This window comes from Haliotis rufescens, unplaced genomic scaffold (assembly GCF_023055435.1).
Source record: "Haliotis rufescens isolate VD_foot unplaced genomic scaffold, xgHalRufe1.0.p SCAF_4, whole genome shotgun sequence".
Classification (NCBI taxonomy): Eukaryota; Metazoa; Mollusca; class Gastropoda; order Lepetellida; family Haliotidae; genus Haliotis; species Haliotis rufescens.
This window is the reverse complement of record NW_025964112.1, coordinates 38,352,597-38,378,001: the sequence shown is the minus strand read 5'-3', so window position 1 is coordinate 38,378,001 and position 25,405 is coordinate 38,352,597. Positions and strand designations below refer to the sequence as shown.

General features: G+C 39.5%; 1 protein-coding gene across 29 annotated transcripts in view; it reads right to left on the bottom strand.

Moving 5' to 3' along the window:
• The window catches only part of LOC124134678 (CLIP-associating protein 1-like), a 154,423-nt gene that overhangs the window by 56,647 nt on the left and 72,371 nt on the right, over positions 1-25,405 (bottom strand). The window contains exon 1 of one of the 29 annotated variants that reach the window (XM_046499656.2): positions 22,051-23,988. The exons of 27 other annotated variants lie outside the window; for them this stretch is intronic. In XM_046499656.2, coding sequence (XP_046355612.1) covers positions 22,051-22,204 — 154 coding nt within the window. In that variant the 5' untranslated portion in view covers positions 22,205-23,988. Of the gene's footprint in view, positions 1-5,400; positions 5,718-22,050; positions 23,989-25,405 lie in introns of those variants that run through there. One more of the 29 variants, XM_046499657.2, reaches the window with a different exon arrangement.

Below are 25,405 nucleotides of genomic sequence, written 5' to 3'. Positions count from 1 at the left end.
TACATCTGGCAGCCCCGGGGAAGGAATGCTGCTACTACTGCTGCTACAGGGTCTCTACACAAGTAAATATACCCTACACACTGTCAGCACTCGCATGTCACAGACGTGATGACATTGTCAGGAACTCACACAATGCTTTCATGACAGGGTATTCTTTATCCTGGAGTCATTGAAGATGTATACATGGAATACGGTTCAGCACCTCCATAGATGTGCCCAATGTGGGTCCACAACTCATACAATATCAAGCCACAACACCATATGCCAATGTTTAAATATCTCCACAAAGAGGGAATATATACCACTCAAACAAAGTTTAAGAACACCCGTTTTTTATATCACTATAGTTAATCTGGCATGTCATTATAGTCATATGAAAAAAATATGTGTTCCTGAACTTGAGTAGTGAACAACATAAACCAGAATCAACATTTTTTGGTAACCAGACTGATTTGTCTGGTGTATACTTGCACTGCAGAAAACAAATTCTGATAACATGTCAATAACACTGCAACAAGCTTAGAGAATTGAGAAGAGATATGTCGAGGATAAGGTGTGTAAAAACATTAACCCTTAGCTTAAAAACAAGAAAATAATTGGAAACAGGCAGACATTTTCTCTCTTTAAGAATAAGCTCCCTCCACAAATCATGCAGAACTTCAAGGGTTAACAGTAGTGATGTCAACATGAACTGTGTAGATACATTCCCCCTACATCCCAGCTGGTTCAACATGTGCTTCAACCAAATTTTTTCACACGCACACAGAAATGCATCTATGCATGTGCAAAATGCTCCTCACTATGTGTGCACTGGAGAAATATTCAAACTTAGAAACAGACGTCAGCAACAATTTTGTACCTGCTTCGGTTACAAAATGTTTCGCTGAGACAACTGCAGAAAACTCTACAACCACATTCACCAAATCCATCTCTAGGACGTCAGATGCTTACCATCGATCTCACACTGTCCTTTACTAAGGCTTACATTCCACAATGATAACTATGATCATAACAACAGACTAACCTGAAGACACTAACCAGTAGTGCTGATTTAAGCTGAGTCAGCAATATTACATTTGTTGTTTTACGCCGCACTCAGTAATGTTCCAGCTACACGACAGCAGTCTCTGAATAATTAAGTCTGGACCAGACAATCCAGTGATTGACATCATGAGCATCTATCTAAACAATTGGGATACGATGACATGCATCAACCAAGTCAGCGAGCCTGACCACCCGATCCCATTAGTCGCCTCTTACGACAAGCATAGTCGCCTTTTACGGCAAGCATGGGATACTGAAGACCCAGACCCAGATCTTCACATGTAAAGCAATATTACAGCTAAATTAGATTTGTATATAATCCAGTCTGAACAAGGCAAATGAGTGGTCGATAGTAAGAACAATGATTGACATCATGCTCCTCCAACCATTTTTTTTGTGCCAAGCATGGAGTACTGAGGATATATTCTTCCGTGGACTCCCTATGGGGAGACTAGCATTCAGTGCTGGGGATCTCTTCTTCTGTGGTCTTGCTAAGGCGAGCACAGCATGGGGCACTGCATGGGGATGTATTCTTCCGTGGATTTCTAATGGGGAGACTAGCATTCAGTGCTGGGGATCTCTTCTTCTGTGGTCTTGCTAAGGCGAGCACAGCATGGGGCACTGCCATGGATTCCCTATGGAGAACTTGCTTCGAATGTATCCTGTACAGCTTGGGGTGGTGCAGACTGATCTGACCTAGAATCCCAGTGGAGCAGACAGGAGTGAAGTTGTCTGACCAGCATCAAGATCTGATCGCCCATACAGGTTATCTCAGTCCCAACAGTCAGGGGAACTAACCCACATCGATGAATCACTCTGGACCAGAGACAAGACCTCCCCATGTTCTACATCCATTATCTCAGATCATTCAGTTCACAACCATTAACACGACTCACTAACTGACTACAGCAAACCTTTGAATTCTTCATCCTCGCTCCTCAAAGATTACACATGCAGTGTACAAGGAATACAGTTAGCAAATTCCATTCCCTATTCCAGCATTTTTATATGATTACTCTGACTCAAGAACAAGCTGTAGTCTCACCGAATTAGAAGGAAACACTGTAAGAAACTTGATCCTTTATCTGTTAGTATCAATGAATAAAACAAATTCATCATCTATCTAGAAAGTTGTGCACCTGTTTAGACCAAGCGGATAAGACGTATCATTATTAACATCAAAACACTATATGAAAAGGAAACCCAACACCTGTTCAGATTAAATATGTTTTCGAATTGGGAAAGATTCTGCCTCACGGGAATGCCATCATAACATCTTCAATAGTAACACAACCATAATGGCCAAGGGATTTCATGCAAAGCCAACTGTAATAATTGATATAGATCACTTCAAAGGCATGTTCAAGTTTCTGAACACATGTCAGAAGCCATTATACCAAGATACTACAAAAATTCATCCTTACCTAACATTCCAACTTTCAGACGGAGCAGGATTGAAGCTTTTGTTCCTACTTTAACCCATTTCATCATGACTAAACTACTTACTCAAACCATAAGCAATTATCAGATGTGCTCATACAATCCCTTTCAGAATCCAATGATAAACTTGGGAGATTTTATTTAGTTCAATCAATTTAGTTTATTTAAGTCGAGGCCAAAGCCCCACATTCATATCTATAGATTACATAATATTAAGGTTAAGATGAGTAGTGGATAACCATGTACAGTTTATACGATGTTAACAAGAATGTTTTTGGATCAAAATAGCTCTTTTACAGAATTTGGACAAACTTTTAACAATTATATTATTAGTATGCATCATAGGAAAACAGAACTGTTCAAAATTACAATTTTTCATATATTTGGGGGATATATGTGGCTTTCTTATATTATCATAAAATAGACATTTTGGGATAACGTGAAAATCATCTTCAACCATATTCAAATTACAAAACTGACAAATTCAGTTTTCTTTTGGAATATTTTGTCTGTCTCCAATATCTGTCTGTAGCCCTGCCCCACCTGTTTAGGGGTCTGTGTATCAAATACTATAGCAGAAACCCCTAAGGGCCTGTTAACACTATATAAATATACAAGGCCAAGACAATTACCAGTACCAAATGTTCTATCATAACCGAGGTCCCTCCACCCCAAAAGAGCCTGGCTTCCACCCTGCAAATGAAGCATATTTACCTACAACTAATAGAGTGTACATAATTATGGCAGTATTGACAGAGGCTCTCCCCTTTCGGGTGTATAACAGTTAAAATGATGCCAGCAGCTGGGAGGGATTCCAGGCTGACCTACTGCAGACAAATGTGGCCACATGTCAAGTAAGCACTCTCACTTCCTGGTTCCTGGAGGCCTCGCCAAATGGCTACAACAGCTGTTTTTTCTCATCTTCAAAATATGCAAGTAAGCTTCCTGGCTTTGTCCACCATAGGGAAACACTTTGGGGAAAGATTTAGGTTATGCTCATGCTAGTCTTTGAGTAGGATCCAGTACAGTGATACTATACAAACAAAAACAACTGCATGTTTATTCAAAGTTAAATTACAACTGAACTGCTTTGGTGTTTTTGTGTATACATTGAGGTAGGTATAGTAGGTCTGTAGCAATGCCTTCTGATTAAACAGATCATTAAGATACTACCCTTTACAGTGTATGGTATCTTGACAAATACAATGGTAGGAGAAAGTGTGAATTTATTTCTTTTTTTTAGCCTGACAATGGAATGTATACAGAGTCAATCTTTTTTCATCTTCTCAATTTTGCCTCTATCATCTTTCTTAATTTCACCTGCATGACAACCAAGCATGAGTGAGTGAGTTGGGTTTAACGCCGCGTTTAACATTATTCCAGTTACATCACGGCGTGTCAGCTTAATGTGGGAGGAAAGCCCGAAGTGCAGCAGGTCTCAGACGTTTACCACTTTGGTGAAACCCACGAGCACGGGTATGGTGCTGACAAACCTAGAAACATAATCGGGGCGAACCGGGATTCGAACCCACAATCATAGGTTACTGGCGTGCCCAAGGGACGCAACTCTGCACAGCAAATTGCGGCGCCTTAGACGACTGGGCCACCCATGCCCTCTTACCAAGCATGAAGTATTTAAACAAGTTGTAAAGATACTATCAGTACAGATGACTATGTCATCAACATGACTCTGAAAGTATCTAGGAGATGCACACATAAAGAATCTATTCCGAACACATATCTTATGTAAATGCAGGACCTCAAATCACACACCGAAACTAGCTCATATCCAACCTCGATAAAGATATCATCAAGACTGTGTATCAATGCACCCTACATCCAAATAAACACATCAAAGTTTTCCCTCTACATTACAGCAGGGCAGATATCTACAAGATGTCACTGTTGTGTCAATATTTTCTGTAAATACTCCACAAAAACCTTGCAAAGTTCCAGCGTTGTAAACATCAACTAAACTCCTCCCCAGCATATGTTATGAGTGCCACAGAGATAGGGGATAACCAGGCATACATCATGGTGCCGGCGCCCCCAGCTGGCACTAGCCCAGGCTAACTGGTCTGAATGAAACACTGACTACCTTCCTCCTGGCAAACGTTCAACCAGGTAGAGCCCAACACATTCTCCTGTCAGAAAAATGCCTGTTAAGACAACCAGATGAGCACTGAAACTTACACAAATTCAACAGAACAAGAACAGAAATGTTTTACTATTACTCTGCGAATCCAAAGGTGAATCATGGAAGCCCCAGAGAAACAGGGGGTCTCTGTCTACAGGTTTCTAAATTAAGACCTATCTCGCGGAGTCAGTGAAAGGATATTTACTTGTGATTAACATTACGACATTACTGAAAGAACATGTCTGTACAGATAGACAGTCCTTTCAACAAACTTATCCTCCTTCATGATGATCTAGTTTGGACCTGCTGATTCACCAACACTGGGCACTCATATATTCATCATCATCATCCGAAACAGAACTACAGTCAAAGCTTGGTTCTGTGTACACAGGCCATTTAGAAGCCTTTACAACTGTGAATACAACTTTAAACATGAATACTGCTAAGTCAGCATTGCTCTCATCATTCAAAGTTAAAACTCTGCATCCACGATCAACCAAATTATCAATAACAAACATAAAAATGGACACAATCATACCAAGCGATACGTTCCAAAATATTGTAAGTAAATAAAAGTTCCTCATGTGTAATGTTATGGGTTGTCGTTACTCATATCAGAAAAAGAATTGTGAATAATAAATATAAAATCGAAAACAAATTTCAATTTATACAAAATTTCCTGTAAAAATTCTGTAAATAATCTTGCTGAACAAAGTTGATAAGCAGTCAGCGGAGATCTGTAGCCCAGAACTGTCTGGGCAGTTCTAGGGTCCTCTTACCTCTAGCATTGCGAGTTGGGAACAAAGAACGGTACTTCTGAACTATTTTCTCTTTTATCGAAACCATAGTGCAATCTTTGCTGCCATAAGTTGGTAAATGGAACCCTTGGCTACTCCTTCTGTTTTCCCTTGGTGTATATCTGTCTCTAGGAACAGGGTATATCCAGAGTGAATCGTCAACTATATCCTTTCAGAATACACACAAAACTTCCAAAGAAGGATTAACTTTCATTTTCGGAGAAAATCTTCAAAGAACTTGAGTGTATCTCAAAGTGACTTCAACTGCTGTGGTTCCAACGAAAGTTTTCCTTTAGTTCAGAGCAAAGCAGCATCAGCACTGGCCAGGTCTTTGTCTCAAATTTCAAAACAGTTCATGCCTCCCTATCAAGATTCTGCCTGGCAACAGATTCATCTCACAACTGTCAAAAAAAGTTCCAAACTTCACATCCACACCAAAATTCCAAGAATCAAAAGTAAATCCTGTATCAAACTAGTAAAATCCCAACTGCTGCAAGAACGTGTATTTGCTACTGCAAAGAGGGGGGCCAAGAGATTGCAGGCTTTCAGATGATAGTGAAATTTTGAGACAAGACAAGACAGAGGCATGTGCTGAAGCAGATGAGGCAGGCATGACTCCCTCGCTATAGTGCCATTGGCGGAAGGTATACTCTCCCATATGATTAACCCGATGTTGTAATCACACATGACACGCAGCAGAAGTATGTGTTCTCTAAACTAGTTATCTGGAAGTAAAACCGTCAGTTTTGGGCTCTTATCCTGGAGGTTACTGTATAATGGGGAGAACTGTAACAGAGCATGTCAGGGCTGGGGGTCAAGTTACACCCGCCTGATGGGGATAGAATATCTCTTGGCCCCTCCCCCTACTCCCAACTCCACCCCCTCCTTTTGTCTCATCACACCTTGAGCTAATTACAGCCAGCGAGTCATCACTACTTATGACGTGTACATGCTGGTATTATTGGTGATTATATGCTGCCTGTACAAAATACACGACTCATGAAACACTAGGTAAGTTGTACATCTACCAGTTCACGTCACTGAGTCACTCCAGGAAAGAGGTAAGTTACCATAGATTTAATCTGTTTTATCTTCCATTTGGTATTAGATGTCACAAAACTATTTGACTAAGAATTATTTTTTCAATAGCTAGCCTGTGCTAAAAAAGGAAATTTTCCTTGTATTCATAGTAATGAGAGAATTAGACTCTTTTATTATTTAATATCTCACTTAGAGTTACCTTATTTGTTGTTGTTTGTTTCTTGTTTAATGCTGCACTCAGCAATATTCCAGCTATATGATGGCGGGCTGTAAGTAATCGAGTCTGGACCAGACAATCCAGTGATTGACATCATGAGCATCGATCCACGCAATTGGGATCGATGACATGCATCAACCGTCAGCGAGTCTGACCACCCGATCCTGTTAGTCGCCAGTTACCTTATTTCCTTCAAATTTGATGAAATATGAAATAATTTAAATTTTAAGTTAAATAGCTAGCCTGTATGTCATCAATAGTGCTTAAAAATGAAATTGTCCTTGTATAGAATTCATAGTAGTGACAGAATTAGACTCTTTTATTATTAAATATCTCATTTAGAGTTACCTTCGGCTTATTTCCTTCAATTTTGATGAAATATGAAATAATTTCTAAGTGTTAAGTTAAATTTCATACCTCATCAGTGTGAACATCACATCTATATCACACACGGTCATGCCTTTTTAACGATGGCATCACATCAATAAAAGACCATTATGTCTTCATAATTATTTCTCCCCAGGGTCACGCTGTACCAGGATTGTGAAGCCTAGTCTTTCAGTAATATCATATGGTATACATCACCAACGGTACATATTCACCCTCAGGTTAATAACTGAAAGGAAGCTGGTCGATAGCCACATGAGAAGCAGCAATTACCTTCACAAGACTCATAAATACAAATGTATTTCATATGTTGTCAATTACAGATAGGTAAAGCTATTCATTGCTCTCCATAACTCATGCAGCATCAAACCATTGAGTCAATTCCACAGGCCTGAATACCAATTTGGCCCAAGTACACAGCCCCTAGAAGCCATCACAGTGCAGACAACCAGACATACTAAGTCAGAAAACATGAGGCAATGATTTAGATATCAAGTTCTGCTTTATGCACAAACTGAGGGTAAAACCCAGATGGAAACTGGCAAAATTAAACCTACAACGACAGCTAAAAATAGAGTAATTGAAAAAGTTGAGTGTAAGCATGTGTTATTTTTCCCTCTGGCTACCCAAATCGCTGGGGGACAATCAGGCAGATACTGTTGCAAGCAGTTGTAAAATCACTTACAGGGATTGTTTGTTGGTTATGATGATCAGCCAGCAGTTCACAATCCTGCACCTACATGTTTCCGGTGAGAGCACAATCACCTCGTACCTTCGTCCCCTGTAATAAGTTTGATTGCGAGGGGCTGATAAGATAAAGAAAACAACTCCTGAGTGAGGTTTTTCATTGCTTTCTATTGCAAGTATTTACCTAAACCCCCTTCCTAACCTCTCCTTCAACGATGCTATTCCCAACCCTGTCATGACGTCAGTTCGAAGTACAATATATTGCAGAAAGTCAACAAGAAATCTAGCCAGAGAGTTGGGGGGCAAATCATTTAGTGTTCATGGCATCCTTCGGGGTGATATAATCAGTTATTTAAGGGACATTCTTGTGAAATATCATTTGATCTGGAGAAAAGCTCTGGCATATGATCCATATTCTTTTTCTTATATATAACATGGATTGTACCATTCATTATCAGTATCACTGACACTTACAGTCAGCTCATTGTATATCTCTTACACAGGGCTACTGTACTTACCATAATTTTGAAAGCCAATTATTCAGACGCCCTTCTTTAAAAGGCCTTTTCAGGTTTGCATATCTTCAGGCACAGAATATAATTTTTTTAATCAATTTAAAGGTTGATTTGGAAGTTGGTTACGAAAAAAACATCTTGGCCTGGTTTGGTTCCTTTTGAATATTGTAAATCTCAAATCTGACAGCTTTTCATTTTCATTGTGAAAGCAGTCTTTACTGTCACCGGTATAAAAACCCTTGTCATTCTGATGTATATTTTTCTGAATTTCAATTATTAATGTCAGCGGATCCGTAAACCAAACCAAACAAACTTCAGGCCTAATGAAAGAATATTGTTTTATGCTGCATCAGCAATTGTGCAGCTATTCACAGCAAGAATTTAATGCTGAGGAAAATAAGAATGTTAATTAATGTTTTGGAATGTTTCTGGATGACTGTGTGGCAGTTCTTCTTGAAATAGGCTGAAAACTTTGACTCCATACATCAAGGTGAGTGATGGATGATGCCACCCAACACAAAGAACAATCTGCCAGTAAAGTAAACCGAGGGTAAGACATCCATCTCCCCACTCCGTGAGAGTATGATGGCAAACTGACCCCCCTTGAAAGAAGCAATTATCACAGTGTTGACAGACCATCAGCTTATGATGAGCCAGTGGTAGGTAACTCATCAACCACCCTATTTCAAATACCTGCCTTGCCAGTGTATTTTGGCTATCGTAAATAGGAAAATAAATATACAGGATGGTCAGGGCATGTGGGTGTTGTTTAATCATAAAACAAGTACTGTACAGATGGAACGCCATGGACACTGATGCCAGCATGACCCTTATCTGAGAACATACACTGTATCTTTAGACTCTGCCCTGCTGGATGAACTTTCCAATTTTCTAAGACATATAAACAGCGTGAGGGATGTGGTGGAAGACAATGGAGGGGGCAGTGAGATGAGTCTAGCAGCAGCAGGACCTCCAGAACGTGTGCCAGGTCACAGTTCACTCTCATCAAGTGTCTCAACTTCAAAAACACCCCTATTCCAAAGTCTGGGTAAATTTCTCTTGGCATACCTTCAGACCTGTGGGGGTTCCAGGTAAGAATATAGATCCCCAACAACCTATGCTGGTCGTCAGAGACTACGAAATGGATCAGTTGTCTGAGGTTCGGTGACTTGGTTGACTGCATGTCATCATATCTCAATTGCATGGACTGATGCTCATGATATCAATCACTGGATTGCCTAATCCAGACTCAATTATTCACAGACCAACATCATATAGGTGGAATACTGCTGGAATAGTGCTGAGTATGGTGTAACACAAAAACAAACAAAAACCTGGTTCAGCATAGTCTACATAAAACTGAAAATGATGCCAGAACCAAGTTTGGGCTTGTGGACACAAATCTGTTGTGGATATACAAAATTATTACAGAAATAATTATTTCTTAGAATTATTCAAAGAAAGAAAAAAGCTATTCATAATTGTCATAAATATTTCAAAGAATACATGGCAAATGTAAAGTATGGTATTATTGTCGTAAGTCAATCCACGCATCTGAAGTGATGAAGCCAATAACAGATGCACCTGCACCTGCACCTGCACCAGCAGCAGCAAGACAGTGCAGTGTGGAGACGTCTATGTCCCCTCATGAGTGCCTCAGTCTGCTGCCAGAAGTGTATGGACAGAAAAACACTAAACACCAAAATAGAAAACAAACTGTATCTCTAAGCTTTGTTTCAAAACCGTAAACTACAACGCTCTCCTTGAATCAGCCCAAGCCATGAATTCTTTGCCATGATTCACCACTTAAAAAAGGATCTATCAAATGAAGAACTTAAGGTCTTAATGGGTAGATTTTAAGATAGGGAAATAGACAAAATTAAACACAAGATTGTGAAAGGACCCCAAGAATTTATAACCTGTTTATTTTCTACTAAGACTTCCCAGCCCCTGGAGCTAGAGACGGACAAGGGTGTGGACAATTCATCATCGTGTCGACAATAAACCCAGTTTGGTGATATGGAAACAGGACGGTGATGTCAGGTGGAGTCCTCCACTTTAAGACCGTTTGATGTCCTCGTGCCTACCGTTACGACAGGGAGCTGACAATGCAGCAATAAATACCAAACAAGTAGACGTGCCTCGCGAACAGACCGTTGCCAGTTCTTTGAGGGAGAACAAACATGTTTAGAACTCACACTAAAAACCTACATACAGAATACAGGACAGTAATTGAATTTCATGGTGTGGGTCAAATTACAAGCCTAAAGGAATATTGTCTATGTGTGTCAAGTGACCCAGAACATTCGTCTATGCATAATCAAGGTTCACCGTTTAGGTGTAGATAGGAACTATTCAAGCATGATGAATGTAAGAAAACATCAAAATTCTACAAAGACAGATTAAGACTGGCATAATTGGCAGGGCAGACACATTTCAACATGTCAGACAAAGTTTTTTGGCAGGTGATTTAAATCAATTTACCACCAAGAAAATCTGCCTTTGTTGTCACAAAGAACTTAGAAGACATCTTTAAAAAATACTGATCTAAATTCAAGTTGAATGAAACAGGAAAAGACTCATACAAATAATAAGTGGAAACGTAATGTTGTTTAAAAAAGGTAATTCGATTCGTATGTTTCTTCATCCATTAGGGGAAAATTTCCTTTCTAATTTGTCTCAAATCAGTGCTGAAAGTTCCGTTACATATTCAACATACAACAGGCATTCCAACAGTAGAGCGGAAGCAGGTCAACACAATAAATGTCTGAATGAGGAAGCTTATATTTTTATAGCCATACATCATAGAGCTCTTCTTATTGCTTTGAAGTGATGTGTGACGTACTCCCTCTAAAATCCTCGGTGGCTCTGTACTCAAGTTGATGATTATTACTGAATTAAACTCATTTAGCGCACTGGGTATTACCAAAATGTGTGTGTAATGATATTACCACAATTTGAAATATGGCAGTGAATATATCTACTGACATTTCCTATTTCCAAACTTCCATAACAGCATTCAATGATTTAAAAGTGATTATTTAATTTTCAAACATGTAAATAACGACCCTTTTATTGTCTTGGTTTACACTTTATTACCTGAAGACACACATACATCAGTCTGCCCAAGTCTTACTTAGATCACCTAATAAATGCCATATGACAACAGTAAAATCTAACGATTTGGGCTAGTGGACTCAAAGGGCTTCAGCAGACTTCTTCTTTCTTCACCATACCTTAATGTCTGAAATATTCTAGTCACTTTGAGGAGCAGGATGCAAAATACTCAGAATAATGTATTTTCATAAACCATTAGTTATTTATTATCACAATCCAGTGTACAATTAAGAGGGTCACTTTCTGATTCCCCCCCTAAAGCTTTCTTATTAACATGTACACAACACAAACCCTACCCATTCTATTATCCTATTATCAGCCAAAAAGGAAACTAGTTCGTAAATGGCCAAATGCCACAGAACAACTTGGGATTTATTCATTCGCTTATGAAATTGGATCCCTAACATTTACAGACAAATACATGTTCTCCATACCTCCAAAGTGTGGCCAGTGTAGACAGTCAGGAGTTATTCAGCCACATCGGTTATCAAACTGTACACAAACACAAATGGTCCTGACGGCTCATTCTATGTAAACAATGCAATCAAAAACAAAGATGGACAAAGACCCCCAGAGAAGGTTCAGACCAAAACTATCAACATACATGTGGCATTCACCTGTCACATTAATATGTCCATACTAGATCCCTCGCAGGCAAGAGACCGATGATATTGACAGAATCCAGCCGTCAAACTTCAGGCTAGTCCGCAAGCCTGAGACTACTAGATTCTGCTGACATCAATTGTTGGCCGTCCTCATTGACTGTGGCATTTGAGGGCTTTAATTCTAATCTCAATGCTTTAATTTTGCTGGAACTGAATAAAACTGACATGGCAAACATTTCGGTCTTGTTCAGGCAGGACTAGTTTCCAACTCTGAAGACTAGAGAAATAACGTTTACACTAGTCCTCTAGACTAGTTCAATTTAAGACAAATGTTTAAGGCTAGAATTGTTCATATCAATTGAAGCAAATAAAACAATAAAACAATAAAACAATAAAAAATAATGTATTTTGGTTGCATTTGTGCAATGAAAAGCAAAGGTGCTTATGAAAATAACATAAAATATGTCAAGTCAAGTGAGTTGTTCCATATTTATTTGAAATGATGTTATCATCATTAATAATGTGCAGTATCAGCAGGAAGCATCCTAAGGCGCTGTTGAAGTACTTATTTGCAGAATATAAGCATTTCCGTTCCTTAATACCAATGCAACTATGTCCCTACCTCACCTGTGTTAACACCTGAGGACTGACGGAGATTGGATTTGGCACCTGACCAGATTTGAAAGCTGTGGCAATCAGCAAAACGAGACCAGTGGTTATTTATGACCCTTCTGATTGAAACCCTGCCAGGCCAAGGCACAGAGCTGAGTTAATCCCAGAAAGGATTTATATTCAATACAAATTATTGAACAACTATCAAGGGTTCAAGTGATTAAGCTTTAGGTTAACAGTATGGCATTGCCAATGTTGGAATTTTCAAAGTTACCGACACTTCTGATCACACATCACAGTACTATCTAAAAATTATTTTGACCTTATGAATATAAAGATTCCTGTGGGAGGAAAGACCAAAGTGATGCAGGTCTCAGACGATTATCACTTTGGTGAAACCAATGAGCACGGGTACGGAGCTGACAAACAGAGAAATTTAATCATAGGTGCCAGGATTAGAACCCGTGAAAGGCGCAATTCTGCTCAGCGAATTGCAGCACCTTAAGGAACTGGGCCACCCGTGACCCCTACTGAAAATTCAACCCATGGACCATGCAATAGGTAACAGGGTGGAAGGTTTTCGTTTGGGCCAGTGAACAGCTACAGTGCATGTGTTGAGTCGATATGGCACACTGACGAGCATGTGTAGCATGAACTACAGATGAACCCCTACCTTTTGGACACGTCTCCCGTCCAAGAACGCTGTGTTAACACTGATTTTACTTAGTGAGTATGGTTTTACGCCGCTTTTAGAAATATTCCAGCAATATCACGCGGGGGACACCAGAAATGGGCTTCACACATAGTACCCATGTTGGAAATCGAACCCTGGTTTTCGGCATGACGAGCGAATGCTTTAACCACTAGGCTACCCGACCGCCCCTGGATTTTTCTTAAATTTGCATAACAGAACTAATAGTTCAAACAGTAAATGTAATTCTTCTTTTTTTCCCAAAGATCTTAACAGTGCCCTCACCCGAAAAAAAAATCTGACGTATACCTAAGTAAGTTTGAGTAACCAAGGCCTGAACATTGATACATTGATGCTGTTCATGCACAGCACATACCTGTTACTCTTACTCTGCATTCTGCAGCTGAATCACAATGATGTGAACCTCACACCCAAACCATGTACCCTAGAATACAGATCATGAAGACGTTGCAAATCCAGCATGCATTCAAGTGACCAGATCTCCTACATTCCTACAAGCTATACCACACGTTCCCTGCAATCATTAGGATGTAAACCCAACACCACAATCCTAATTCCACACCATTCACATCAACAATGCCTCCTTCATTCACCAGCTACTAAATACCAGTGTGTATTTGACCAGAACTCATCTCGCCAGAAAATCTCGGTAACTCTATGCTAAGATTAATACAAGCAACCATTCACCAAGCAGTCCATCTAGGCCGAGATATTGAAGGAATACATAGATGTGTATACTTTGATCTGAGCTGACATACAGGCTATAGATCTAGCAGCTATCCTTTTTGTCGTACTTCTGAAGACTTGCTGTGGGTGGTGTAAGCCTGCCTGTATCTAGGTAAATCCCTACATTCAATACATGCTTCTGGAACTGATCCTCACTCAGTATCACCAGTAGATTCAGGTGAATCTGTATCCATGATATCAATGTACAACACTAGAGCTGTAATTGTTTTTTTGTTGTTTAACGCTGCACTCAGCAATATTCCAGCTATTTGCGGCATTCTGAAAATAATCGAGTCTGGAACAGACAATCCAGTGATTGACACCATGAGCATCCTTCCACTCAATTGGGATACGATGACATGCATCAACCATGTCAGCGAGCCTCATCCCATTAGTCACCACCTATGACAAGCATAGTCGCCTTTTATGGCAAGCATGGGTTGCCGAAGACCAATTCTACCCCAGAGTCTTCACAGGTCAGAGGTGTAATGATACGGTGGGGTTGCGATATGATTCATATCCCCATACATTACTTTATTTCATAAGTTGATACTTGTTCTATTTGCAGGCAAATCACAACCCTGAATTATTTGTTTGAAATCGAAGATGGGATATTGTAGCCTAAACATATTGGTAGAGGGCACTGTGAATGTTACACTATTTAAAGCCAAATAGGAAATACTAGAGAATCTGCATAAGCTGGTTGTTGAACAGTTTGTTATTATTCAGATGTTTTCACACACATAAAACATGCAATTAAATGTATCTTATGTATCACAATCCAGTGTTCGTAAATCGGTGTATTGCAGCTGGGCCTCGTATCGAGATACAATACTGTATCGCCTTATCATTACACCACTATACAACACCATCATGAAATGTTATATTATTGTACTGCCTTGTCATATTAACATCACTCAGCACATCAAGTGTTAAACATCAATTTGATGATCTGTTAATTCTTCAGAATGCATGCATTAAATACCCAAGAAAAAAAACATAGGCTATTGTCAGCACAAACTTTCAGCATTCCTCACTGAAGAATATATCAAAACTACAAGTTAATAGCACTGCAGAAAAAGGTGTCAGACACATAGATTTTATTTTAGAAATATATTAAATCTGTCTAGACACTTAATTAGAGTCATGATTTCTCTTTCAACAATACACATGTACACCATATTAACATTCTCATCTCACAACAAAAAACAGGCAACATTTAACATTGTCAGATTCACCCTGAAATGACTCACACTAGATCATGCCTGAATGAACTCCTTTAAAATTACTCTGATGGGATTCACATGAAGATGCTTGAAAACGAGATTGGTAGGTGATATGGCAAAAACAGCTTCATATCTTAGACTAAGTAGAGAATGATGAAACCAAATAATGCTGCCAAGCGTACATGCCGTGAAGGAAGAGTGAGTTAGTATGATTTTATGCCACATTTAGCATTATTCCAGCAATGTCCCAGCAGGGGAACTAGAAATGGGATTCACACATTGTACCCATGTGGGGAATCAAACCCTGGTTTTCGGCGAGATGAGCGAACACCTTAACCACAAGGCTACCCCACGTCCCCATGAAGGTGAGCTGGTGGGCATGGCTTGGCGTGTGGTTAGTGAGTATGTGAGATGTGTTCTAAAACCACTTTTCATGTTTCATAAAATGACTGATAAGTATTTTTTCAAGTAGAATGTAAGTTCTTGGAGGTCTCTTACTTCAAATAGGGAACAACAATATGAGTTCCACAATGTTGAATATCCCTGTGATTATCTGCTGCTAATCATTGTACCCAAGCAACCTTTTCTCACCAGAATTCCAAATTATGCCCCAACTTGTCCTTTCAAGAAGAGTTTAGTCCTTACATAATGGACTCTCAAAACTTTGACTCCTTAAAAGCCATTGTAGACATTGGATAAGAGGCTAAAGTTGCAGACTGTGAAAACTGTGATAAGTTCTGCCTTTGCTTCAAGACTGGTAAAATAATTATGGTCCAACACAAAACTAAATGTCCAGTTTTCCTTTACGATATGACCAGATCAGAAACACAGGACCCCCAGCTCACCGCAGTCCTGGCCCAATGACACACAGACCCTATTTATGGCACTGAAGCATTGTCCCATCCACCTCATAAAATCTGTAAAATCAGCATGACCTAATACCTTTTACGTTCACAAAACATTCTGAGCAGCTGAATGAACTTTTATGACTCATAAAGAAGCCTAGTAATCCATCCTGAGGCAGTGAGGGATCTTCTTCACCACATTAACCCAGCTTATTATGCATGTGCAAGTTTATAGAGACCAACTGGACCAGGCAATGTAGCAAGACCAGCCTGATGGATATCATGGTGAGGGATGGTGTTTGAATGATGGGACTCCTCACAGACTGGCCATAGGTTATGGGGAGTTTCTGGAGTTAATGTTCTTGATACTAGGTCAGACTGACTTTATGTCAGGTATGAACTAATTGGTAGGTTGACCCACTCCAGGGCATGACTTCCTTACTCTTGTTAAGCTGGACCTGCAATGTGAACTGATGGTCACAACCCTTGCAAAACTGGTTCTCAAGTATGTCTGTTATGAACATCACAACAGAATTACGCTTCTGGTTGACCACACCCTGCAAGACATAACAGCCCCATCTCATATTAGACTAGACTAACGCTTAATCTCTGAAAACACGTAATTTTGATAGGAACATATAAATTGAAAACAAGCCCTTGTAAGGTGAAGTGAAATTGGGTTTAACGTCGCGTCTAAGATTACTGCACTTATATAGCAACGTGTATACTGACTCTGAGCCAACCAGTCCTTGTTTTAGCCCCTTTATGCCTTTAACAACAAGTACCATCTTTTAACGTCTTAACGTATGACGCGGTCGGGGATCAAACCCCAGACCTTCCGCTCTCCGGGCGGACGCTCTAGCACTAGACCAGTGGGGCGGTCACGAGCCCTTGTTAGAGGGAGAAAAATATGAGTAAATAAAAAACAAATGCATTTTTTGATTATCACCATGGTCAACCATGGTCAAATGAAGTGCTGAACCTGCGGGAAAATCTAGACTTGCTTCATTTAGGGCTATAGCATTACAGTAAGGGCTGGGTGGAAAGGAAAATTATATATGACTGTGAGACCGACATATTATGCCTGCATCTTTAATTATCAATAAACTGGTACTTTTCAATATTTTCATATTAAAATATATATAATGTCATCATGACGGAAACTGACACCAGATGTTGTCACAATTGAACATTTATCAAACAGATTGCGCTGGCCCTGTGTTCAACGTTCACTGAAGCTGGAGTACAGGTGTGTCAGGACAACTGATCCTGTGATATTGGTTCTCCAGCGGTGTGGAAAGCAACCTTACACTGTAGGGAATGTACCAGGGAACAGCTCCTCTTACCACACATAGAAACAAAACCCCGCCATCTTTGTTATCCCTGATGTCTTTCTCTAAATCAGACTCCCCAACAAGGGAAGGCATGTGAATAACATAGTATCCATAGGTATCTTATACACCTACTGGAAGGCTGAGATGAGCAAAGGGATGTTCTCAATAACAGTATCACTTGCATCAGGTTTATGTTAGATTTGCATCCAACAATGTAGCATCCCTAAAGAAAACATATCATCTTCAAGTTATTACTAGTATTACAACAGTTTCAAACATTGTGAATAAATACAAAGAATAAATAGATATTTAAGACTTGGCATGAATAAAACTGAAAACTGTAAATGAGAAATGACATCAAAGACACTGCTACATTGCTGATGTATTTCTGACAATACGACTTCTGAAGAATTTGTTCCATTAATTTCGCCAAAAGTAAGCAATCTTGGTAAACACAGAACCACAAGGGTCCACTGAGAAATAATATCCTGGAATTTATATGGAGACAGATATGATCGAGGAGCTATCATACATGTTAGATCAAGACTGTGGAAGGTTTGGTATCTTGTTTCCTGATAATAGTTGTGGCTAATGTGCTAAAGACCACCCTCCTTTCCTTGAAATGCTTAGGGAGTCAAGGAACAAAGAGCTGACTTAAATAACACTTGACACAGAGATAATTAGTATTTTCACAAATATTCCTCATAATCTGTAACCCAAAATTGCCAATATACATGTCTCTGTTGCTACAACACTATCTCATAAGGAAGAAGTTTGATGAACACTATCAGAAGACATTTTCCTTGAGTGGAGACAATATGAAAGATTTTCAAAGTTTTTTTTCAAACTTTCATGCTTACCATTTTTCAAACATTTTTACTTTTCCTTGCAAAATAAAAACAGGTTCAAGAAAACCAAGATTACAAATCAATAAATTTCCTTCTTACATTTCCGCACTAAAATAGCTAAAATATCAACACTGGCAGTCAGCGTTAGAACTTGGCGCTAATCCTGTAGTCCTTGCCAAACTGACCAATAGTTAAGGTATCATAAGGACATTAGGAATTTGCAATTGTTAAGGGTTTTGCTGTGTTATCATTATAAGGGCTAGTGGACAAAAAAAAATAGTTTTTAACGCTGGCAGTACTGGAAAAACCAACTCAATATGTGCTAAGTTGTGAACCTGTTATAAACATCAGTGAAATGGCAGAGATCGATGCTGTTAACAGTGCATATAAATCACCAATAGGTAGCCCAGGTTATCAGTGAGGTCTGGGTTAACAAGCCCTGTGAAACATTCACCTACTTGTAGTGTTGTATCACAATTAGTTCACTCACTACACACTATCACATGAAGCAAACCTCTGTTACCTGGCAGCTCACACGTACACAAATTAATCAAGAAATCAAACTGTTTCTTATCACCATATGCTGACATAGACGTAAACTGTCACTCCTACATCTAAATAGCTGAAATGTAAAGATCATCCAAAATTGTTTACATTTATTGAAGTTTTGGGGAAACGTGATCACTGAACCAGAACCAATCATCAAATAAGCCGAATGAATAATTATTATTTCATGAGAAAACATGACTTTGCAAAACATAACAATGCAATATAACTTTTGGGTCAATGGAAAAATTGCTGACAAACGATGGTTGACTTAACACTTGAAGCAGTTAGAAACAAAAGGTGTTCTTGAGGGCCCAGATCAGTCTTAAAGGTTTTCATCTGTATATTTATAACTAAGAGACCCCTTGACATGCTTATTTTAATGTTTAACATAACGGTTATGACAAAGACACTCTTGACTTTCACACTAAATTTCAATCATTGTGAAGCATTGATCAGGTATACTGCTAAAAAGAAGTAAAGGACCACCCAATAATTTCACATCAGTATTGTTAATCCTTCATTTGGCATAAATAACTACAATAAATGAAAAATTTGGCTGGTCCTTAATGCTATTTGAGTAAATATTCTGTTGGGTTTATTCCCATATGGAAATTCAAATATATACATAAATATACAGTCAAGCTTTCGGCCTCCCGGCCTTCATCAGGCACACTGTTTCATACTTCAGCATTTGAGATCTTTTTCCAACCATTGCTGTACTGACTTATAGTAGTATCCATACGTATGTATCAAGTACAGAGAGTTACAGACAGTTTGCCCTGTGTACAACAGCAGTGAGGGTCATACATACTTTGTTTTGTTGTGAACATACACAGAAGCCAGGGAGACTGACACAGTCTGTTGAATTATACCTGCACCGGCAATATTTCAGTCAACACTGTCAACAGTGCCATCTGAAATTGCCTCACTGCCATTAACTGGGTCAAACTTCATAACATCAGCAAAACTGACTTTCCAACAAACACTAAAAAGCCAACAACGAGAATTTATTTTCAAGAACATACTGTAAAAAATGTTATATTTGGGATAACACTTTCTGAGTAAAGTACAGATTTCCGTACGGGATTTCCGTCCGGGATTCGAACCCACACTGCCAGAGTAAGTCTCGGTGGCTGAGTGGGTTAAATCGCTGACCTTGTGTGCTGGCAGTTAGGTGGCAGTGTGGACCGAACTCAACCCCAAATAGTACGAGAATCTGTACTTTACTCAGAAAGTGTAATCCCAAATATAACATTTGTTACACAAGGACCACTTTCTAAATGGCATTGTGTGTATCAAAGAACATACTGACTGATCCTGCAATGACCTGTTTCCCGACATTACAAAATATGTCATAAGAGTTGAACAACAAAGTGTTAACTCCTAATCCTATCATGCACAAACCTGATTTCCCCCACCCCCAGAGATTTCCCAAACATTTCCTAAGCGAATTAGACTTATGTAATGGTTGTTATTCCACCCCAATTGCACTTGGGGTGTTTACAGGGAGTACAGAGTGCAAAATGAACACCTAATCAGCTGTATAAAACCTCTCAGAAACTGCTGCCACAGCCTACAATTATGTACTAATTCTCTCGTACACAATCTGCTTCAAAAGCCTTCTCAGCATTCATGGCTATCCCACATAGGGTAATTACAATCTGCGGCTGTATGTTTGTGTGTGAAAGCACTGAAAGTCAGATAGTATCTCTGCAATGTTGAGACTATAAATAACAGCCTAATCTCCCAGTGAGTATTTTAATGTAGCCTCTTCATCCATGGATCCCTAAGTGTATCATTTTCAAATATTCAGAATGATCCAATGTTTTGATCATTAATTTTAAAAACTGGACGTAACTTTCAACATGCTTTAGAGCAAATTAGTGTTGGAAAGGGGTCCTTGTCGAGAGTGAGTGAGTGAGTGAGTGAGTGAGTTGGGTTTTACGCCACTTTTAACAGTATTCCAGTTACATCACGGCGTGTCAGCTTACATGTGGGAGGAAAGCCCGAAGTGATGCAGGTCTCAGACGTTTACCACCTCGGTGAGCAAGGGTATGGTGCTGACAAACCTAAAAACATAATTGGGTCGAACCGGGATTCGAACCCACAATCATAGGTTTCTGGCGTGCCCAAGGGACGCAACTCTGCACAGCGAAAATCGCGGCGCCTTAGACGACTGGGCCACCCGTGCCCCCTCCTTGTCAGGACCATAATGCTAAAAGTAAAACCTTCAGGCGTCCCTAGATTCAAATACCATAGAACACTACCAAAACCCCTTTAACAGTGTGAGGGGCGGTCGGGTAGCCTAGTGGTTAAAGTGTTCGCTCGTCACACCGAAGCCCCAGGTTTGATGCCAACATGGGTACAATGTGTGGAGCCCATTTCTGGTGTCCCCCGCCGTGATATTGCTGGAATATTGCTAAAAGCGGCGTAAAACCATACTCACTCACTTTAACAGTGTAAACAGGTCAAACACATTTTCTTTCAAAGACTATCCCCATATCCCCAGCACAACAGCAATACCTGGGTCAAGTAGACAGGAAATGTGACCGAAGTACAAATACAAAGTATCATATTCAGCACTACTTCTCAATAAAGAGACAAACCACTGTAGAATTTAAGTACTACAAGGTCTAATGTCCATACAAATGTATGCCGCCCCAAACCAGATCGAATCTATCACACAAACAAGTATGCCTATGTTATATAAGATTTCATAGCATGGATCCATGGATCTTTATTTGAATGGGAACAAAAAGACTCTGAATAAGCCGCTATGATCATTGTAACGGTGCTGCCATTAAATACCTAAAGGGTCCACTATGTCAGTACAACATTGTGTCAAGCTAAACATGGCACAATTACAATGGGTGAAAAGTAGGACAGAATCTGGCATTGCAACTAAAATATCAAAGTTCCCTCGCCATGGAAATAATCACTAGTAATTATTCTGTGAAATCACATTGCATTCATCAACACCACTTTACTGAGGACTCTTTGCAAAAGGGTAATGTCTGAATGTATTACAGTATTGAGAGCTACCGTATAATTACCAATTAATGTAACGTAAAAATTTACTATTTTATTGTGCAATGCCGTTACATATTGAGTAAATCTTCAGTTTTTACTTCAAACGAGCACATTAACAACATCCTCTGATCCAGTGTTTCAAAAGATAACAACATCTGCATGAACTTATCAAAATACTTACGTCGTTCAAATGTAAACACAGGTATTTGGCTGGATCGTGAGGCCCCATAGTCGTCGTATAAATCCTTATAATCCTCGAATGGAGATTTATAATTCATCAGAGGGGAAGACCATAAGTCCTCCTCAATCTCAAAGCTGTCGTCCATTTTTGCCATGTTTTTCTATCCCTTGGTATCATGGCACACGGACATTATCATAGAACAGGATCTTAAGATCCAAACTTTGTATAAAATCACTGTTAGCAGCTGCATTGTGCATCCAGTATGATTGTTTTATCCAGCACAACTTTGATCCTTTTTTCGTTCTGGATGTTGTTCAAAATTACAGGAATTTTCATATGTATGAACTGACCTGTCGTTTTCTATCATTCTCTGCCCATTGAGAAATGAAAACTACTAATGGATCTTCATGGATATAGGCATTTGAAAAATGCTCTCTTGCCTAAATTCACCTGGGCAAACGGGATTCACACAAAACTCCCAATCTGAATCTGTGATGGTAAAAAAAATAATCCTGCTTGTATCCATCGCAGGAATTCAAATGAAACTGTCCTCACAGGTTAATCCAAGCCTGGATTGACGCAACTGTCTACATGGAGATGCGATATATTTAATTATCAGACATAAACTTCTTTTTCTAGAAGCCTGTGTGCTAAGCAGCTTGAATAAATTCCAATATCACAATGCTTCGTAGATCATAGGTATGTAGTCCTACCCAGAGTATTCAGGCTGAACGTGTGGAAAATTGTCTCCAGCGACTCACAGCAATGAAACACTTGACAGCGGAACATCAGAGAGTTACGGCTCTTGGTCTCACACCTGCCTCATTGCATTCATTTCTACACTGTTAACAGCCACCTACCTGGCTATGTGAAACATACAGTATAGGTAAGGGGTAGACTGACCGGCTGACCAGTCAAAAACAACTTGTCTGATTACTTGATTTATTTATGAATAGCACAGCTAGCGATACATACCACCAGCCTTTGACACTGGTTGAGTCCATTATCTTCAGTAAGGGGTGACAGGTGATAAATCTGACAGATAGTGAGCAAGGGTCAGTTCATTAATGAATTGTCACGTAGTGTGTATTATTCCTTGTACATGTGGACACATCGGCCTTCCTACCTGACTCCACAGGTACACAGTTCATGGAGTCGTAACAATAACTCAGCCATGTCTATCCCTGCAGGAACCAACTCATTTCAGAATGTAATCAACACCTGCTATTGTTGGAGTAGGTAGTTGATACCAGCTCTCTAGGGGTGCTGTACGTCCCCTCCTGTCTCGAGAAACACTGATACTATATCTGTGAACACCTATATCATACCTGGCAGGTAAACTAACGAGCACTGGCAACCTCCACACTTATAATTCTAGATGTCAGTAACACTGTACTCATAAGCAGAGGAATATACCCTACTTGTGGCGGGTAACGACACAACCCGGCTGTACGTGATTACGGTCCACCTTTGTTGCCATAATCCTAATGGCCATAGACCGTGACCTGTTAAATACAAACCCTGATTGCACACTTACTCAACTAAACATTCCTTCATAAACGTTGAGCTTTTTTTCCATTGTTATAATAAACTGAGGCACTGTTGACATGCCTTACTATTTGTTTTGACTCAAGTAGAGTTTATATGTTGCTCATATTACTAAACCCAGGCAAACAAATTTGATAATACTTGGTCCAATTAATAACTGTTATCACTCCACTCAAAATGGAACCTAACAGCAGCTGATTTTTCAAATGGTTTCAATTTGAATCAATAAAAGACAAACTTGAAGCAGTTAATGATGTATGTAACTTAATGTAGAATCAATGCCTTATTTAAAGTCATATCATGCAGAAAAATGGTTTGAAAATGTGAACAAAATTTGTCTGAAATGAATTCAGTGACTTTACTTTACCTAGAATATTTCCAAGGTCTAAATCTTACAGTTGTTGTCCGACAATGTTCATAATGATGGATACTGATTATTCCATCAAGAATTCTGTTCACAACTTAGTACTTGCACAGAAGCGCAACTCCCAAACAGAAACCTCTTTTTCCAGTCAAATACATCCAAAGATAAATTCTGTTACCAAAAATAATCGCAAATGTGTCCAACAACATTCCACAGAATCCTCCTGGAGAGCATTGGTTCCAGTTTAGTCGGACAGTAGATGTATATCTGTCCCAGCATGTCGTTATTCCTGTTAAAGAAGCTGAAGTAGAAGGCATACAACACTACCACAGAAACCACTTGCTGGAATGATCTTCCGAGGTCAAACTAAACCTCAGCTTCCAAACAACTCTTCTTCATTCAGACAACCTCATCCATTGTTTCTGGAAATATATTACCTCTCTGAGAAAACAATTTGGCAGAGAGTCAACAATTTATGCACTCAGTCTACAAAACCACCAAATCTAGTCGGCTATGATATGGCCATGAACGAGAGAATAATCAACTTTCATATCCTTTCAACATCTGTTGCATATCGTCATATATTGGCCTCTCTTATTACCATTATGCAAGTCAACCCAGGCCGGAACTGCTCCTGTTTCAAGTCTCACATGAATCTCTGTATGACAAAAAGGTTCAACATTCAGCAATTGAGCCAACAAGCAAAAACACTTCTTTCAACACGCTGGCTTCAAAATCTGTATTTACAAGCAAACATTCCACAACTAGGACCCTTGCACATTCAGTGTGTTCCCTTGCTGCCAATTTGTACAATCAAAGCATATACGTTCTGTCCCAAGGCTGAGGTATGGAAGTCATCCATTGTGTGTCTCCTGTCAGACATGTCAGTGTTAATTCATCCCAACTGTGGCGTAACTATCCTCTACTGCTGGGTCTTCCGGGAGGGCAACCCAGGACAAGATAGGTACACTAACACTACTTGTATATCTCCAGGATATCTGCCAACACTTTGACCACCAAAACAGGCAAGGGTTTGTCATTAAAGTCTCAAAGATTACGAATCTGGTCAGCTGATGTGATCTCAAGAATGTCTGCACGTACAATGATCACCAAAACTCACAAACACAAATTGATGGTATGGCTTTCATGTTTCAAATTGTCGTTTCAAAGTGAAATTTACTGTACTGGTCAGCTTGAGTAACAGCAATCTTGTGTTCTTTTGTTCCAAGCAAATCTGAGCACATCTGAGCAAATCTGAGCAGTGGATTGGTAGACGCCCTCAACAGATATTTAGCATTTTCACTAAATGACCATTCAGCATGGACAAGATCTTTTCATCTGAAGTCCTGGACAAGTGTGCAAGTAACATTTCCATCCAAGATTCTTCCAAGGTTTACCCACAACACAAGACGAAACCAACTCCAGTGTGAATCTGTGTCCCAG